The sequence below is a fragment of the Heloderma suspectum genome, chromosome 5, assembly GCF_057233095.1.
Source record: "Heloderma suspectum isolate Gila_16-S chromosome 5, 16-S_ref, whole genome shotgun sequence".
Lineage (NCBI taxonomy): Eukaryota > Metazoa > Chordata > Lepidosauria > Squamata > Helodermatidae > Heloderma > Heloderma suspectum.
This window is the reverse complement of record NC_139462.1, coordinates 184,533,751-184,553,437: the sequence shown is the minus strand read 5'-3', so window position 1 is coordinate 184,553,437 and position 19,687 is coordinate 184,533,751. Positions and strand designations below refer to the sequence as shown.

General features: G+C 41.5%; 1 protein-coding gene across 1 annotated transcript in view; it reads left to right on the top strand.

The window, feature by feature from the left end:
• The first annotated feature begins 653 nt into the window (after positions 1–653).
• Positions 654–19,687, top strand: part of AHR (aryl hydrocarbon receptor) — a 70,464-nt gene continuing 51,430 nt past the window's right edge. The window contains exons 1-2 of the mRNA XM_084858636.1: positions 654–1,422; positions 9,767–9,954. Coding sequence (XP_084714762.1) covers positions 1,367–1,422; positions 9,767–9,954 — 244 coding nt within the window. The 5' untranslated portion in view covers positions 654–1,366. The remainder of the gene's footprint in view (positions 1,423–9,766; positions 9,955–19,687) is intronic.

Below are 19,687 nucleotides of genomic sequence, written 5' to 3'. Positions count from 1 at the left end.
CCACAGAGTATGGTGTACATACGCCAGTGTATGACGGCCCATACAGCACTCGCTGGGGTTGGAATAAGGGACACTTTAATTCAACAACTCTCAAGCCCCCTGGGATTTAGATGAACGGTTGAGGCTGCAATCCTCTACACGCTTACCAGGAAGTATGTCCCAATGAACGCAAAGGAACTTAATTCTTGAGCTGACAAGCACAGACTGTTTAATAACAATAATCGTTCGCACGTGTATATTCGGCAACGGCGTGCAAGAGCGAGCCAAGATTTTAACCTTCCGATTGCATCTGTGATTCGTTATGGCTGACTTGCGCACACGCAAGCACGCTTCTTGCGGGGTACAAACTACGGCAAGGTAGCTCGTCGTGTGGGAAAACCCCTCGAACAACAACTCCGCGAAGGAAGCCAGGGCAGCGCGACCTCTCGAGGAGAGTCTGCCGCCCGCCTCCGCTTTTCCACCTCAGACAGCACATTCATTCCGTTGCCCGTCCGCCCGCCGACCTTCCCAACATGGCGGTGCGCCGCCCCATTACGCCGGGCCGTAGCCGCCGCCCGAGCCCCACAGGGGCCTCCTCAGTGGGCGGCGGGGCGGGGCCGGCGCCGGGGGAGAGCGAAGGCTTGGCTGGGCGGCTCGCTGAGTGACTTTGAGACCGCAGCGGCAGAAAGAGCCGCGGCAGGGAGGGAAGGAGGGAGGCAAAAGAGAGCAACGAGGCCCGTTGGCCACCGAGAACGCGGCGGCTGACGAGCACGGGGCGGCGCGGCGGGCGGCGTTTGCTGAGGGGAGGGGAGGCTTCGCTCCCAGCCGTCGCAGTCCGCCCCTCGCGAGGAGGGGAACGGAGAGGGTTGCGGGAGCGGCGGCTGCTTGGGAAGCCACAGCCGCCTCCGCACCTGTCCCGGAGCCCCCGCCCCGTGGCCGGCCAGAGACAGAGGGAGAAGGCGGGCGGCGGCGGCGGGCGGGCGCTGCCGGCGCCAAGCACCTGGCTCTGCCCCTCCCGCGCCTCCTTCCGTCGTCTCTCCCTTCCTCAGCCGGCCGCCTCTCCGGGGAGCCCGCGCCGCGGCCGTCGCGGGATCGGCGCGGGGAGGAGGAGGAAGAGCAGCGCGCGGGGCCGAGGAGGCTGCGGGCGGAGCCGCGACCTGAGCGGGAGCCAGCGACCTTACACGCGCGCGAGAGGAGCCCCTTTCTGAGCCGCCGCTGGCGCAGTCGCCGGGAGCCGTCTTCTCCTCTCAGCGCCCTTCCACGCACCCCCCTCACCCGACCCCACCCGCGACCTTTTCAAGTTGCTGCTGCGGGTGGAAAAATTCAAATCTCGGCAGTAGGAGCCGGTGGCGCGAAGAGGAGCTGGACCCGCGGCGTGGGCGGCAGGATGAACCCCAATGTCACCTACGCTAGCCGCAAGCGGCGGAAACCCGTGCAGAAAATGTAAGTGGGCAATGGGGTAACTGAGACTTGGGGGGGGGGGAGATATCAGGGTGTTGCACTTCCTCCTCCTTGTACGATCTGGACACACACACCCCTTTTACTCTGCATACTTCTCGCCTCTTCCCCTGCCTCCCCTCCCTGTGTTGATCCCGCTTTCCTTCTCCCTTCAACCTGATTGCAGTGCCCGGATTGCTTCTCCTCTTTACACCTCGGTGTTGGCCGCACTGCAGGTTTTTTTTCCTCTCCCCCCCCCCCCCAACACACACTTTGAAGGTTTTGTTTTGTGATTTGGTGGGGGCGGGGAGAGGTAAGGACCGCAGGCCTCTTGTGGGCTCATGCTCTCCACCTTGGAAGGGGAAAAAAGTCGCACTCTTTCCAAACAAGAAATCCCGAGCTAACAATTCTGCGTGTGCAAAGATTTTTGGTGGCCTGAGTTGGCCGTTTGCGTAATCCGTGTCGCCCCTTCCTTTCATTCGGACTCCCTGCATGTTTGTAAGTAATTTGTAAGGGTCTAAAAGAATTTCTACTTAAGCTTGAATATAAAAAGGTTTCTGTTTTTAAGACTTGGTTCAGGGCAGTGCTTAATCCTTGATTGCATTTTTTAAGAAAAAGAGGTCTGGGGTTCAAGCGTACTGGCTTAAGGTTTTCCATTTGCCTTAGCACCTTCTTAAGGTTTTCCATTTGCCTTAGCACCTCTGTCCTGTAGCACCTTCTAAAAATGTCATGACAGGCTGTGATTCCTGAATGGTGCAGGAAAGGCATTCTGTACATGCACAGAAGCATCTTAAAACTGTATATATTCCAGGACTCATTCTTGCTATTGAAAACTGATTCCTGGGCTGAAATGTACTACAAATTAAGCCTTGATTTTGGGCCCTAATTTATATCAGGCTCTGATGACCCAGTTAAAGTCAAGCAGCTGATTAAAGTCAGAACAAAGGCTGTGAGGTGGGAGGGGATGAAAGAATGTCTTCAGTCTTTAAATCAGTGTGGCTGGGTTCCCTGACCAAGAATGGAAGGCATTTAAGGTGACAGTTCCCTAGCAGTCTATACAGAACAAGTTTAAAACCACTATTAAAAATGCGACAATTGATGTCACTTCTGGCTTATTTTGGCTGTGGGCCCTGGCTTGTGTTGACTAACAGGGATTGCTGGTAGTGCATGGTGCGTGTATGTGCAGAAAGCCACGGTGTGCTGGCTGTGCTTCTGCCACTACAGTGGGTTTGTCCCTGGTTTTAGGATTAATACTCACTCTGCATCGGAGTGTTGGAAGGCTTGGTTTTATGATGTACACCATTGTGATTCTTTTCTCTCCCGCTTTAAAGCATTGTAGGCCAACATGCCATAGAGTGCAAAAGTCTCTGAGGGGCATTTTACATTTGCAGAGTGCACGAGTGTTGAAATCAGAATCGAATTAACTTTTTTAGAAGCCAAGGTGTTAAATTTAAAGCATTTCTCCTCGCTTTTCTTACTGTTTTAACACTTGTAATTCTTCAGATGAGGCTTTAAAAATGTTCTTTGTTTTTATAAAACATTGTACACTTTATAGCATTTCCATGTTACCAAAGCTATGTGCTTTCAAATACATTTATGTTGCATCTTTAAGAGAAAATTATAAAAGAAGATTAATCTTAACATTTTTTCTATAGTTTAGTGAAAAGTGGTACTCACACAATCTATGTTTACCATTCAAGTAGCACTGCTGATGAAATATTTATCCCTTAACATAAAGGAACTGTATTCAGCTTGGTGGTATTTCCCAAAGGATTTCAAGAAAGATTAAGTGGAAAGGTTTGGGGTCTATGCTGAGTTGGCAGTTTCAAAGCGTACTTACTGCACAACAGTTGTAGGTTGTGGACTGTAATCTGTTGTTGTTTTTAATTAAAAGTGTTCCTGTTAAAATTGGGAGCATACAAATACAGGAGAAAGTCCATTAGACCAGTTAGTACAAATTGAATTGTATAATCTGTGGCAGAATTACTATTGTCAAAGTGGTAGTGTTATAACCTTGAGACACAGGTTTTTCTTATCATAGTTTTTTTCTTGTCAACATGAAAATGCTGGATGCTTATCCTGTTTGATGCTATGCATTATCAAGAATTGCTCAATATTCTTTTGGATCAGTTTAGTTACATATCTGACTTTGCATTACATGAAAGTCATCTGTGCTTATTAAGCAGCCTTAGGAAGTGTATTATGTGCTGGTTTCTAGGCTCTGTAGAAGAGCAGCACACACCCATAGAAATAGCCATGTTCCCAAAGTTTACTTTAAAGGTGACAATTCTTGGTTATGTAATGCTGACTATTAAGTAATGCCGTTGTTTCTCTTGTAAACAGAAGTGGACTACTAGTAGATGCTCAAACAGGGTTAAAATGTTGTTATCTTGTAAAAATAATTCCTAGCATATACAGGACAGTCTTAAGATGGTCACTGAAGAGTTCCTCTTTTCTTCTAGAAAACGCACAAATTCTGTTCAAGTGGTCTGAAATGACTGCTGGCATTATGAAATGCAGCTACCAGCATACTTCAGTATTTCATGTGAGGAATGTGAAATCTTTGAAAACTTTCATTTTAGCTTCCTTGTCTCCTTCAAAGCTTCATGTTGAATAGAGTTTGTTTGCTGTGTAATACACTTCTAAAATGAAGAAATATATTCACAGCCAAGTCAAGCTAGTAGACATTTTAATTAATAGACATCTCATTTTGTCACATGAAGCTGATTCATGAAGGACAAACAATCTTACCTGAATGCAAGATTAAATTTAAGAAGCAGTTTCTTCCTGTGTCTATATTATGGTATACAGCTATATGTACCAGTCATAAGCACTCTGAAGGAGAAGTACTGTAGCCAGTTGAAATGTAGAAATACTGTTTTATATTTAGGGTTGTTCTGTAGAAGGAAAAAGTTTGAGACCAGTGTTGCGGGCATATAGACAAAACATTTCCTTGGGGACGCCCCCCCCCCTTTTGAATGCTTATACCTATTTAAATTTTGCTCCTGTTATTGGTTCATGCTCTCAGTGCAAGCTTTATGCAATCTCAAATGTTATAACTTATCTCTTAAGTGGCATAAAATATAAAAATAAGGTTGTGCTTTATTATGAAGACACTTTAAAAAGATAGCAACATTCTGATGTAAAGAAATAGTGATAACAATAGACACCCCCCCCCTCAGATTAAATAACTTCTGTCATTACTGCTATGAGTTGAGATTCAGCAAACATTTGGATGTTGGTAAACAAGATTTTTGTAGAGTGTACCATACTACGCTGGCAGACTTTGTAGGCTGCAACTGTATGAGCACTTGCCTGGAAGCAAAATTCCATTATTGAACCCATTTCTAGTTATCCTGAGTACATAGGATTGGGTGTAGGCTAGAATCCTAAACATGTCTGTTTGGAAGTAACTCGCGTTATAAATGTATCTTCTTAAAAGTAAGCATTTTGGATTATGGTGCCCATTAATGTAACGTAAATAACAGCTAAACTGTTATGTGATCTTGGGGGTTGCTTGGGTTTTTTTTTCCTATTGTGGTAGGCGATAGGAGTGATGAAATTATATTTGGATAAGGATGATTTATGCATTCTTGTCTGGTTTTATCCTGTCTGTCCAGCATTTCTTACTAAGGAGGTATTTCATGGATATGTGCTAGAGAATCCTGCCTTCACTGTAATTCATATAGTACGTGTGTGGTGCTTTGGTTTGTGGCTTTTCTTCCATTAGGGTTGTAAAATAGAACTTGGGTTCATAATGGCTTTGCTTTGTACCTTTTTCGGGGATCTGTCATCTTCAGACCCATGATGATACTGGGTGATACCCACCATTTTTTCCCCTGTAAACTAATAAGTGTAGTACCAAAGGAGGCAGAACTATTTGGTTCTTCTGCCTGGCAAATAAGCTCTTTTAATTTTTCCTTACCTAAGCCTGGTATGAGGAATGTGCCAACCTCCCCATTAGGCTCTGATGGGCCGAATGTTGTTTAGGGGACAAAATTAGTCACTTTTTTGTCTCCACTATTGACTTGCTGACACGCTAGAACCACAGCACTATAGCGGGTACAATATTTCAGTGACTTGAAACTGCTTGTGCTGGCTACAGGATCTTGGCATCTGAGCTGACAGTGGGTTATACAGTTCATTAGAATCTGTGAGGCAGAAAGGTTGATGGTTGTTTCTCCTTCTCTGACTTGATGAACGTCACTGCAGCTTCTGGAAATTCGTGTCCTAACATGTTTTTGTTTTTTCCCAGGCTGTCATTTTTGGCACCCTTCCTTGGCTAAGAATTGAAAGTGTTACGTGGTGGTTACTTTTTCATTTTAGTATTGATGTTCATACATGTATTTAGGATTGCAAATGTTTTAGGCATTCCAGGATAACAAAAAAGATACTTAAATATTTATTTATTTATTTCATTTCTATACCGCCCAATAGCCGAACCTCTCTGGGCGGTTCACAAAAATTAAAACCAAACAACACACAATAAAACAATTTAAAATATATAGAACATTAAAACCACAATATAACAATACAACCACAATAAAAACCTAGCAGCAGTACAGGAGTTTAAAATACAGATTTAAAACAGCAAAGATAAAAATTTAGAAAGCTAAAATGCTAAAATGCCTGGGAAAACAAAAAGGTCTTCACCTGGCACCGAAAGGAATACAATGTAGGCGCCAGGCGAACCTCACTAGGGAGCTCATTCCAGAGCCGGGGTGCCACAACAGAAAAAGCCCTCCTCCTAGTAGCCACCCGCCTCACTTCCTTTGGTAGGGGCTCACGGAGAAGGGCTGCTGATGATGATCTTAAGGTCCGGGAAGGCACATATGGGAGGAGGCGATCCTTCAGGTAACCTGACCCCAAGCCGTTAAGGGCTTTGAATGTTAACACCAGCACTTTGAATCGGGCCCGGAAATGGACTGGCAGCCAGTGCAGCTGGAAAAGTACTGGCGTAATATGAGCTCGCAGGCCAGTCCCTGTTAACAATCTTGCTGCCCTATTTTGGACCAGCTGAAGTTTCCGGACCGTTTTCAAAGGCAGCCCCACGTAAAACGCATTGCAGTAATCCAGACGAGAAGTTATCAGAGCATGGATAACTGTAGCTAGGCTAGTACCTATCTAACACTGTTGTATTTAAATTAAACAAAATGCTGCTATTATGCCAAGCAATCTATAAGAGTGAACAGTTCAGATTTGGGAAGCTTTTAAGTTATGTGTGTAGTTAGGGATGTTCCTGGAATGCTTAGGGATTGTGTAATGTTCATGCATCTCATATAAAGTGCCACAGTGGAAGAGTACATTTTAAATATAGTTTTACCTGGACAAGTATATGTGATTTCAGTGTTTTCTTTTAAAAAGATGTGATGTTCCAATAGGTTTAACGTGATAGGCAGTTTTCCTAGAGAAGAGGTGCATTCCTGGGTTTAGTCCCGTGAGGCTCAAGGCTCATAATCCTGGCCTTTGTTCTTATTTTTTGTTTAGCTAGATATTAGGTACAGACTATTTTAGTTATTCAAATGCCCACAGTTTGCCATCCAACACTGTTCCATTTATTGTTCCACTCACCGTCACTCCCCCCCCCCCCCCAGTGCAGCTCTGTGGCTCTTGTTTGCATTGTTCACTCTTCGTTCACCTTTGTTTATTCTTGGTGAGAAGAGTAGAAAGCTAGCATTAAATCCTGAAACACCTAAAGAGGAGTGATGACATTCTAAGGTTGCAATCCTATATACACTTCCCTCAGAATAAGTCATATAGAACTTAATGGGAGATATGCCTGAGTAGACATGCATAGGATTGTTTTGTACCATGATACCCTGTTGGAATGCAAACTGGATTTTAAAAGGAGAGGGAAGTTGCTCCTTGCAGCATAGATTGCAAAATCAGAATTGCATATGAATAGCTTAAAGACTTTTGGTGGGGTCGGTTTTGGGTTGTTTTTCTACTGCTTCTGTAGTAAAGTGAGAATAATGCAACAAGAAGCTAGTTGAATTCATAATCTAGGAAAGTTTAGATTTAAATTTTAAGCATTAATTATGTTTTGCTGTCAGAGTGGTAAACCAGAAAACCTAACTGGAGCTGAATGAGAGGCAAACAATTTCGCGTTCATTGATAGAGTAAGGCTTCTGCAGTTAAGGTCAGATTTTCTCTGTTTTGGCTAGTTCCTGTTATGGTTTCTGTCTGATAAACATTTTTCTCTCTATCAGTAATGTCTATTGCCTGCTCATATACAAACTAAAAGATCCACTTTTCATAATCCACCATTCAGCTACTTATTTGTAATAGGTGACTGCCAGTAGTTTCTTTTGAATTGCACAAAATTGTATATATTTAAGCTGGGCCGATCCAGTATTGGAGAGAAAGGATTGCCAACTTCTGCCAGAATTAGTACTCTTTGTTTAAAAAGGTGGGAGAGGCAGGCAGGAAGAAGGCTGCACTATTAAGCCAAATAAGGAAGTGATTATCCCAAAGGTGTTGTGAAAAAGCATTCAAAGCATTTCAAGACAGCAAGGAAACCATACATTTACATACAATCCTATAATAAAAATAGTATTCTCAACTTGTACAAGGTACACTTCTTGTAGTATTTCTTTGCTACATGCAAGTCCACTTGAAGGCAAGGTACTTGGAATGAAGTTTGTTGAATCCCACTGCTTTAAATCCTCTGATTTAAGTTAAACTTAAAGTTTAAGTTACTTTAGTTAACTTAAATTTGTTTGTAATTTAGGTATTTTGCCTAGATGTTAGTAAATAAATACATTGAGGACTGATAGATCAGATTTCAAACCATTTCCAGGTTGTCCGACTTTTTTGGTTAATAGTTAACCCATGGTCGGGAACAATTGTAGATTTTTTTTTGCATTGTTTATTGATAATAAACAAAGAATTGCAAATATGGCTTTGTATATATTTGCATTATTGCTAGATTTCCTTGTCTAAAATCTTGTGAAGAGTTAAAGGAATGAATGCTAATGGAAACTAGATTGAAAACCTAAATATGCTGTCTGTAACATAGAGACTACTGAAAGAAAGTTATATCATTTCAGCATTGCGCTCAGACTAGCACTGTTAACAAGTTTTAATTTCAGTTTTGGACAGTTACTGAGCAACTAATCTTGATGCAATTGCTCCTAGTATTGTGGGATTTATTGGGTGGGTCTTCTTCATGATACTATTCACTCTATAGAATGTCCTGCTAATGCAAGTTTGCATGGCTCTGACTTTTGTGAGTTTTTGTGTGGTTATTTCAGAGGGCATTCTTGGCAAGCTAATAAAATGTTATCTGAAACTGGAGTATCTGATCTAGAACTCAGTGGCAAGGTTGACTGGGACTTTTTGCAATGGTCACATGGTACCTTTGCTTAAAGAACATTATTGATTTCCAAGAAAGTAAGTTCCCAGTAAGCTGGGAACTATTCAAACTACTAGTCCTGTGACCCAGTTCACACATTAACCTTGCTGTGTAGGTGGCTGCTTTAAAATCTAACTATGTATAGGCAGTTTCTCCATTTCACAAACTGTTTATGCAGTTAGCTCACCGTATTGTTCTGGGGCTCCAACTATGTGCAGTTGCAAATGGGAAAAAGATTAAGTCTTGTGATGTAAAGTATCAGAACTGCACATGGATCTATAATAATAAAAATTATCACTTGTAGCAGCCTCTGTGATTGAGTTTCCAACAGTATCTGTCATATGAGCTGAGGTGGGAGGCAACTGAGAAAAAGTCCTTTTTGGTTGTAGCACCACATTTCCATCTCCTCCTCAGGGAAGCTTGCCTGGTATCTATGTTAATGTTTTCTCCCGTTCCAGGTGAATACATTTTTATTTTCCTACAGCCTAGGCTTTTAATATCTGATGAACTTTTAACACTTTATGGGTTCATGGCCGCTTCTTCTTCTGTTTCGTTGATTGATTATTGTTCTTAGTGTATTTTTATTTTTCTGCTTTTTATCTTGTTACCCACCTTGATTATTTCTTGAACGGTGGCATTCAAACTTATAAAATAAATTAAAAATATAGAGTATGTCATTTTTGTGAATCAGTTTAAAGCCTCAGCATATTTCATTTTATTTCTCTTGAACTTTGAAATTATTCTTATTAGTTACTTGGAAGTTATTAAAACCCCAGACACAGAGGAGTGGATCAGAACAGCCTCAACTCCCCCACCCCCTTTTCTACAGCTTACATTTGAAAGGAAGAAATTTCTTTGAAAGGAAATATGTGTTTGGGAGATGCATCACCTCAATACAAGTGACAGAACTACTAAGGCAATGTGCAAATTATTTTGTATTTAAATGCATAAGTATTTTAAAATGTGACCTTATACTGTGTTCTATTACTATGGCAGAGTGAAACCTTCCCCTCCTGAAGGAGCCAAGTCTAATCCATCGAAAAGGCATAGAGATCGATTGAATGCAGAGTTGGATCGCCTGGCTGGTCTTCTGCCATTCCCTCAGGATATTATTGCCAAGCTGGATAAATTATCTGTGCTTAGGCTCAGCGTTAGTTACCTGAGAGCCAAAAGTTTCTTTGACGGTAAGAAATTGGAGTTTATTTTCCTTGCTGACTATGAAATGAATGTTCTCTTAACATGATAATTATGAGTGGGGTGGAGGTTAAACCTCAAGTATGGCTATAAGAATAAAAATGAGTAGCATTCCTTCTGAAAGATACTCAAATTTTGAAATGGTATTAATCTTCAGAATTGTATCTGAATGGCCTTTAGAGTCCTAACATTCCACATAATTTTTTCCCTCTCATATGAATCATTTCCTGAGGCTACTTGCATGATGTGGGGAATAAAAACAGCCCTTAACTTCTGACTACAAGTAGTTAGGAGTGGATGCTTGGACATGAAGGTGTGCATGAATCGATAATAATTTCACTGTTATTGAAAATATCCTATGAAGCATTATCACTGGATATGCTGTTATCAACAGGCAGCAGTGTGTCTTCTGAAAGTACCACCATCATAGGACACCTACTTAAGCTGCCATGCAGCAACCAAAGCCATTCTGTGGAATATTACCACTATAGGCTTTACTTTTCCAACTGTAAGGCCCAATTTATTTTCAACTGAACATGTAAACTAGCTTAAATGTGTTCAACTGTACAAATGGCCACAATTTCTTTGGTGAAAGTCCAGCAGAGTGTGAGGGAAAGGATACACCTTATCCTCTTATGTTCTGAGGTATTGTAAAAGCCAAAAACAATAACCACATTTTCAGGAGCGTGGAGTGTTTCCTGTTCTAAGTAAAATTAACTCCCACAAAAAGGTGGAAGCTGTAGTTTATACGATTTTGCTCAAATATTGTATCCCATATTAGTTGTCCCTGTATGGCCATGAGGATTTCTAAGTGCTCAGGCTAGCCTCTAGTCTAGAATGTATTATCCTGAAGAGCTTGCAGTGACCAGCGTACTGCTACATAAACTCTGTTACAATTAAATACATGCATTGGTCTGTGAGCTTAATTTGTAGCCAAAGTGAATATCTTTATTTCACCTTGGAAGAGATCTTATTATTTATTTATTACATTTCTATACCGCCCAATAGCCGAAGCTCTTTATAGTGTGCTCTGTAAGACAGCAAAAACAGTATACTTATGTTAGTCACGTGATAGTGTAATGAGGCCTTGTGTTCACCATGCTACTCAGTTCTTAGTATTGCTGCTCTGTTTTCACACGTTGAATCACCGTTTAGGCTGCCTGGATTTAATCATACAGATCCTGAGATCTTAGGTAGTTAACAGTGCAATCCTAGGCATGCCTACCCAGAAGTAAATCCCATTGATTTCAGTTGAACTTATTCCCCGGTAAGTGGGTGTACAATTGTGGTCTCATTAACTGTTAGCCTATCACAGTTATATGAGGGCAGAAGTCAAGGAAATTAGAATCGGCATTAAACATAATAGTTTAGAATTACTACGGATTAAAGGATAGATAACCTTTTTATGGGAGAAAGTAATTCTAAAGCACAGTTGTATTCATTTATTTTTAACATTTCCATTACATCTCTCTAAAGATGATCAAGGGAAAATGTAAAAAAAAGCACCACACAGTGATTAACTGAACCTAAAAACAGAAGAAGAAGAAGAAAAACACTTGCAGCAGCAGATGTGTATTTTAAAAGCAATATTCCAGGAAAGCCTGCTGAAAGAAAACCACTTTCACTGCTTGTCTAAAAGTGAGCAGCAGCAGGGCCAGGCATTCTTTTCTTGGAATGCTGCTTTAGATTTGGGGCAGCATGGTCAGAAAGGCCCTGTTTCTGGTGTCCACCTGCCAGACTTCCAGGTGAAGAACCTGGAGAAGGGCCTCAGAAGTAATACAAGGTCATCTCCCCTGAGAGCCCAGGCTCCCCCAGGTCTCCTGCCATGGGTGGCTCCTGGGTGTTGACTGTCTCTGGGAGCTCTAGCTCCTCCTAGGAAGATTCCTTCAGTGGGGGCATGACCCAGTAGGAGAAAAACAGGTTGGGGGAAGGTGTTGCAAGAGGGAATGAAATTAGTTTTGGGGAGAGAGGATCAGTGACCTCCACTTCTGTATTGCAAATTGAATCCGCCCAGCCCTGATTGGCAGACAAGGAGGAGCTGCTGCACTTTGAAAATTTGAAGAATGTGTAGTTGTTTTTTGTTAAATTTCTATCCCACCTTTCCACTGAAAATGGCGTTCAGTGTGACTAACAATAATGAAATACAGATTAAAAGAAACTATTGGTTAGACATAACAAAAAAAAACCAAATCAATTAAAAACACAACAAAAGACATAGACATAGATGGATTGTAGAATAGGCCAGAGGGCGTTTTAACATTTAGGGGCAGCTTAGATATAATTCCAAGCCACAAGAACGAGCCTCCATCCTCCTATCTCTCCATCCTCTCCTCATGTGTGGTGATTAGCAACTTCTGATCCTGGTTCACCATTTCATCCAAACACACAAACAATGGTTTCTGCTGACTGCAATACAGGATCAAACCCTGGGAGTGCAAGAGGAGGGGACTATGACCCTGAGTCTCCTCAGGACTGGAACTCTTGTAATGGCAAACCATGGTTTGATATTGTATGTAAATGTACCCATAGGTAACATATGGAATTAACTTTTACAGGAATTGGTGGTGGCCACCAACTTAGATGGTTTTTAAAAACACACATTAATGAAGTATAGTTAAATATAACTTCTAGGTTCAGGGACAGAACATGTCCAAATTTTAAATGCCAGGGATGTACAATGGTGGAAAGCTGTTCATGCCCTGCCTGTAATTTCGGCAGAGACATCTGTCTGGCCACTGTTGGAAATAGATGTTGGACTAGGTGGATCTTTGGTCTGATCTAGGAGGTTGTTCTTACGTTCTTAGACGACTCCCATTCCTGTCTACTGTATGATTATACATAGACCTTCCTTTCCCAACCTGCCCCCTCCCCAGGCTGGACCACAACCACCATCATCTCCAGGGATCATAGCAGTTGTAGTCCCACCCACAGGTGCCCATAGCACCTAAAGTATTTAGAGCTTGAGGGATCTAACTGACATATCAGCAGACTCTAAGCAATTAGTAATAAAATCCTGAAAAAACGTCTGTGTGGGCTAGACAGAGCCTTATTTGGAAGAAGGAAAAAATATCCACAGGTATTGGGATGTATTAGAATATTGCTTCTCTTAATTTGTGATGTGCCATGCCTAGAAGTCTCAACATGCAGTTTGCATACCTCCTGTATAAAGTCCGCAGTGCTACAGCGAACAAACAAAAATCAACTGCTTTTAGGAATGCCTGTGAACTGACTTCCCACGCTTCGGGCATCAGAACAAAGTCATGACTGTATGGTGTATTGCTGGCTGCTCACCTCTGTTCTGAGCATATCCCCACCCTTTGCAGATGGGACTAACCACTTCCAGCATGCCCTGCTTCTGTAGCCTGCATTGCAGTGACAGCTTTTTTTCAATAGGCAACCAGTGAGGTTATGAAGGTGTGCACTGGGCTGGGAGCCATGTCCTTGCCTCTTTTGCTTGTTTTCCTCCCTGTTCTGGCTAATCATGATATTGCATAAGAGAGGGATGGATAGAATGAATGAAAGGAAGGGGGGAAAGAATTTTGTCAATGAAGCAGGTCCTTCTACATATGACCTAGTGAAAGTATATGTATTGTGTTGAATCTTAAAATATCTGCGAAATGTAGAAGTGAATATTGTGATTTACTTTGTGGATTTAGTCAGTAGGTTCTTGTTAACAGTTTGCTGAAGTGAAGGGAAATGCTAAATGAATAACAGGATACAAATGAGGGGTGTGTGCATTCCTGAGGAAAGTAAAATATAAACGTGCAATCATATGATCACATTTGAAAGGAAACCCAAGTTTTTGCTGTAACAATAGATTTTTTTCCCCAAAGAAAACACATTTTTCTAAGTTTAAATAATCCAGTTAGGAAGTTGGTTAGTCAGACAAAACAACAGACTTACTCGAAACATCTCATTATAGAGATGTTTCATGTAAAATTTGAAGCAATCTATTTTATAAACTGGTCAAATGTAACTTGGAAAATGTCATCAGCTGCTGTTGTAGTAATTCAGCAACCCTTATGAAACAGATGAATTAAGCAATTTTACATACTGGAGATTCTGTAATATGCTGTAGTATGGAACATTTTTTCCTATACTACTATAGTATGTTCCATACTATCTTCTACACTTGGTAACATTTCCTTAGAAAGAAATAAGTTTTTTTTTTAAAGCCTTCAATGTACAGTTTTGACAAATATTAAAGATGTAAGATTAATGCACAGAAGAAAAACAGGTATGTGATGCTACCACACTTGACATGTTCCTCTAAACATGTTTGCAGACTACTACATGTTTGCAGACTACTTCACCATGTTGACGGAATAAATCCTAGTGGAACATGAGTGACTGGGGGGATTCAGCTCAAGTCTGTGCTCGGGGAACAGTTTCCAAATGCAACCCTGATTTTCTTTCATTTGCTATCTGTCCGGTAGGGAAAGCCCAAGCTAGTACGATTCTAACCAAAACATAGGGAACCAAGCATGTATAGCTAGGAACTCTGGGAAGTGGAATGCCCTTGTAAGGTATCTTTAGCGAGGCAATGGTAACAAATTGGAGCTTTTCCTGAAAAAGAGGTTTATTGAAAAGAAATGTAATAAAGTAGCAAATAACTGGTTAATACTTCCCAGGAGGAGAAAGCAAAAGGAAAGGGAGAGTTTATGTAGTGAGTGGCCCAGTTGCATTGTATTTGTCTTTTGAGGTGGAAGGGGGAGGGAAGAGGAAATTGCCATAGTATTGAAGAAAGAAGGGAAAAAGAGTAAAAGTTAAGAGAAAGATATTACCAGTCCTTCTGTATTGCTCTGTCTGGAGCTGGAGGAGGCAGTGATGGTTCTAGGATGTAGGTGGGTCACCAACTGGGTTCTCTTCAGCTTTGGGAAGGGGAACCGGTGCTCAACAGAGGGATCTCAGGAACTCATAAACCCAGGGAAGAACTTTAAAACCCAGGTAAACTCTGGTGTTCCAGGGCAGATATAAGCTTGGGTGTTGAAGACCTTACGGAAGAATAGGATGGTGGTCCTGCAAGGGCAGTCTCTAGACACACAGAAGAAAGACAATTGTCCCGTGCTTATTCAACAAAAGAATGGAGTGTACCGTAGTAGTGGTATTTACAGTACTTGTACAATGCCCCTTGCTACTCAGGGCTCTCAGTGGCCAATTCAATAGCAGTACAGATTTGATTAGACTAGGACAGGAAAGAGTTTTGGTGTTTACAGTCTTGGGAGGTCACACATTAGCTGAACGGAAGGTGGTGGTCACTCCCTTGACCATATAAGTACAGATTGTTTTGGTGGGAAACATTTTAGTACCCCTTGATTTGTCCTGTGCAATCAGGCTGCAATTCCAGGTGAAATGGAACCTTTTGGGAGCCAAGGTGATATAGAACACAAAAAACGGTGATAGAGTTTTGCTTTCCTGACAACAGTGATAAAAACTGGGGCTTGTGGCCTTAGCTTAGTTTGATGTGTAATCTAGACCTCAGTATTCATTTATGAGTACAGCTGCTAAGAACTGCCTCAAAATATGACATCTAAAAATAATAAATTTATCTTATTTCTTTTGATTTGGACCCCTAGGCTACATACTTGTCTATGTTTCTATTTTTTTCTCTGCAAGATACAGGGCAAGAACTTGTGAGGGATAAAAATAGAAACATAGGATACTTTATCATTATTAGTGCTCTTCACTAAGAAACTTTTGAGTTAAGTGATGGGTCTTTTATCGCTGTTAAAATATCATATATGATATGCATTAGATTTTATATCAGACTGTGTTGAGCTTTTGGGAAATGAGTTGGATTTAAGGATATTGGGTAATTGCATATGTACTTTTTTGTGGGTCTTTGTTGACATTTTTTGGAACTTTTTAAACATGTGCTTGACTTTTAACTTGATGTTTAATGATCTCAGATTTTCTAAAGCGAAGGATAGGTACATAAAACTTGTTAAAATAGAGGTTTAAACCTGTTCTGTCATGTTAGTTCAGTCGGTATATTAAACTAATGCTAAAGATGAGACAAAAACAGGGTTCTTCAGTCATCTTTGTATTGAATTTTGCAAAAATGAATACTGTTTTTCTGTTGGTGGCTATGTATTAATTCTGCTCAGTAATGAACAGTCAAGAGCCTGCATTTTGGGAGGGAAGTTTGAGGGTCACAGAAAGCATGTCTGGTATTGCACTGTTAATGCAAAACTTAACAATAAAATTACGATAGATTCTATTGTCAGCTTTTAAAAACTCTGATTCATTGATTCTGGAGTTTCAAGGGTACTTTCAAAGTTCTCCTCAGAGAAAACTGTTTACCCTGATTTTTTTCCCCTAAGCATATGAGCTTAAAACATCTTACAACCCAATTTAAGATGCAATCCTATGTATGTTTAGAGAGGAAAAAAAGTCCTATAACTCCCAGAATGCACCAGCCAGTGTCAGGATGGGGCATGCTGGGAGTTGTAGGACTTTTTTTCTCCCTAAATATGCCTGCAATCACACCCTTAATAAGCCGCAAGATCCACTGATACAGAAAACCACTCTAAAAATCTGAATAACATTAACAATCCTATATATGTCTACTCTGAAGTAAGTCCCACTGAGCTCAATGGGCTTAATCCCAGGTAAGCGTCTATAGGATTGTAGCCTACATATACCAGCAGAGACTGAGTAGACCTCATATAAAATTTTATCCAGAAGCCAATTGAGAGAAGGTTTGTTTTCCTTTTCCTAAAATCCTGTGTTCTGAACATAAAGGGTTTTCTTTCTTATTCTCTCTGTGCTGCATACATTTGGTAACTATGCTTTTAACCTATAATGTAGGCAGTGTATTGTACTTTTATAGTAACTGCTTCAGGTGTGTATGTTCTCTATTTTGATATAGAATGGACTTCTAATATTGCGTTGTCTTTCCACCTAGGGGGCTAGGGTTTCAAGCACTGACTCAGTCTGAGCGATCACCATGCGTTCAACAAGCCACGGTGGCTTATTTAAGCTGTGGCGTATGTGGGCATCATTTGCCTAATTACTTGCCCTGGCACAGCTTTTGTGTCATCCAACCCTGGGCAGCATGGCTTGTAAAAGGGGGAAGCAACCCTCAAATAACCCAATAATAGCCCATGGATTATTTGAGGGTTGTTCCCCCCTCCAACAAGCCATGTTGCCCAGATTTGGACAACATGACAAACCGTGCCCGAATAGTGCGACCTGGATTGCATTTTCGGATACTCTTGAGCAATTCAATTTCTCTCACCTTCTGTTCCCAACTATAAAGGGACCTACATTACAGGGTTTTCCTAAATACTGTAAGAATACTTCTGAAATTTTTCAGTCAACACTTGACTGAGACAAGACAGTTTGCTTGACACCTCTGCCATCCTTAGAGTAAGGAAGCTGGAGAAATTCTGATACTGATCGCATAGCTTCCTCAGCGGCCCCCATTTCCTCAGCAACAAGCAAAGGGCTGGATGTGCGCACGCTTGTCTGATCTCGGAAGCTAAGCAGGGTCGGTCCCGGTCAGTGCTTGGATGAGAGACCGCCTGGGAATCAGGCTTCCTGCACTGAGCAGCGGGTTATTCTGTCCCTTCAAATGAGATTAAGTTTTACCCCTTCCTATCCCCTGCTCCAGATGTGTGTTTTTTTAATTAAGGCATTATCCTCGCAGAATCGGGGCTTCTCTGCAATGTTTTTTTTTTCTTATTGAGACATGATCTTTGAAGCTTTGAAGTTCTGAAGCTTCACAACTTCAAATCTTCCAAGATCATGCCTGAATTGGGGAAAAAAAAATTGTGGAGAAGCCCCGATTCTGCGAGGGTAACGCCTTAATTTTTTTTTTTTTAAACATCCAGAGCAGGGGATAGGAGGGGGTAAAACTTAGTCTAATTTGAACAGGAAGCCTGATTCCCATGCAACTACTGACCAGGGCTGACCCCGCTTAGCTTCCAAGATCAGACAAGCACGCACAGGAAAACAGCACAGCGCTTGAGTGTGAACCGAGCTTGCGCATTCGATGAAGCACTGCAACGGGGAAAATGGGTGAGTGTGAATAATCACGTTTTAATGTGAGAGCGTTTAACCCGACGGGACACCGAATTCATTGTGATGGCAGGCGCAATGTAGATCGGCCCTAAATGTCCTACTGACATAGATTACGTAAATTGTTGTGAACCCTCTTATGTAATTATTTGCGTATTTTTCTGCATAAGAAAAGAATCAAATCTGTAAATGGATGCCGGAATGAATGACACTGCACAATCCATGAAACACACACAGGATGGATTTCACAAAATCTGGACATCCCTAGCTTAAAGTATTTAGAGAAAGCATTTCCTAGAACGAACAAGTAGTGGATGATGTGCATGCTAAGATTGTAGTTTTTCTGTTTTTTCTCTGTTTCTCAGTTTCCCATACAAGAACTTCAAGCTTGGCATTTTAAGTGGTGAGGGAATAATAAAAAGCCTGTGTTCTGCTTTTATTTCATTAATTGTTACATTTTATCCTGCATTTATATTGTGCTCAAGGAAACTAACAGTAGTATATAAATACAATAAAACAACAAAAGTCAATAACAGTCAGCTAAAACCAATTACATCATATTTACAAGTCAGTTTATGGGCAATAGGCTAACCAAATAAAAATGTCTTTGCCTGTTGGCAGAGGGTTAGAAGAGAGGGGTGGCCAGATCTCCCTTGGCAAGGAGTTCCAGAGCTTGGGAAGAGCTACTGAGGAGACATTCTCATGAGTTGTCACCAAATGTGCCTTTGATGCTGGTGGGACAGAAAGAAGATCTCCTAAGGATATTGAGCCTCAGCAGGTTCCTATGACAGAATGTAGTCTTACAGATAACCTGGTTCTAAGTTGTCTGTGGCTTTATCCATCATAACCAGCACTTTGAATTGATCCTGGAAACCAACTGGTAGCTAGTGAAGCTGTTGTAGCATGGGAATCGCATGTTCCCTACAACTGCCTTCGGTCAATACCCTGGCTGCAGCATTCCAAACAGCTGAAGTTTCTGAACACTCTTCAAAGGCAGCCCTGTGCAGGGTGTATGACAGTAGTTGAAATGAGATAAAAGTAAGGCATGTTTCACTGTGACCCAATCTGAAATTTCCAGAAATGGTTGCACTTCACACATTGCCCTTAGTTGTGCAAAAGCGCTCCTGGACACTGGTGAAACCTGGCTATCCTGGTTCAGAGCTAGATCTAGACATGTAGACACCCACATTGCAAACTTGAATCTTCAAGGGATATGCAACCCTGGTGAAGACAGGTTGAACCTGTTACCTTTTCTATTAGCAAGTTGAATTCGTCTCTCGAGATGTTCCCGCTTTAGCAGAAGATGACAGCTGATACAGGTTAGTATTATACTGCAGAATTCATACATGGAGGAAGATATTAGTGTTTCAAACATTCTTTAAAATATAAGGGGGTGCGTCAGACATAAGGAGAAACCATTGCTTCCCAAGATGTGCATAAACTGCAAGGAGAACAGTAGATGTATTCACTTCCGGTTTTAAGCTAATCACAGTTCCACATTCCTTCCAAACTCACGGAATGGTGGTTTCTTTAAACTGTGGTTTCAAAATAAGCCAAGATCTGAAACCACAGCTTGATACTGGCATGTTCTACAACATCTATCTGAAGTTTCAGAATGGCATGTAACACTTAAATCGACTTATATTAAAGATGAGCTTGATTTGTTTTTAATAAGTGTGCTTGTATTGCTCAAATGTACAT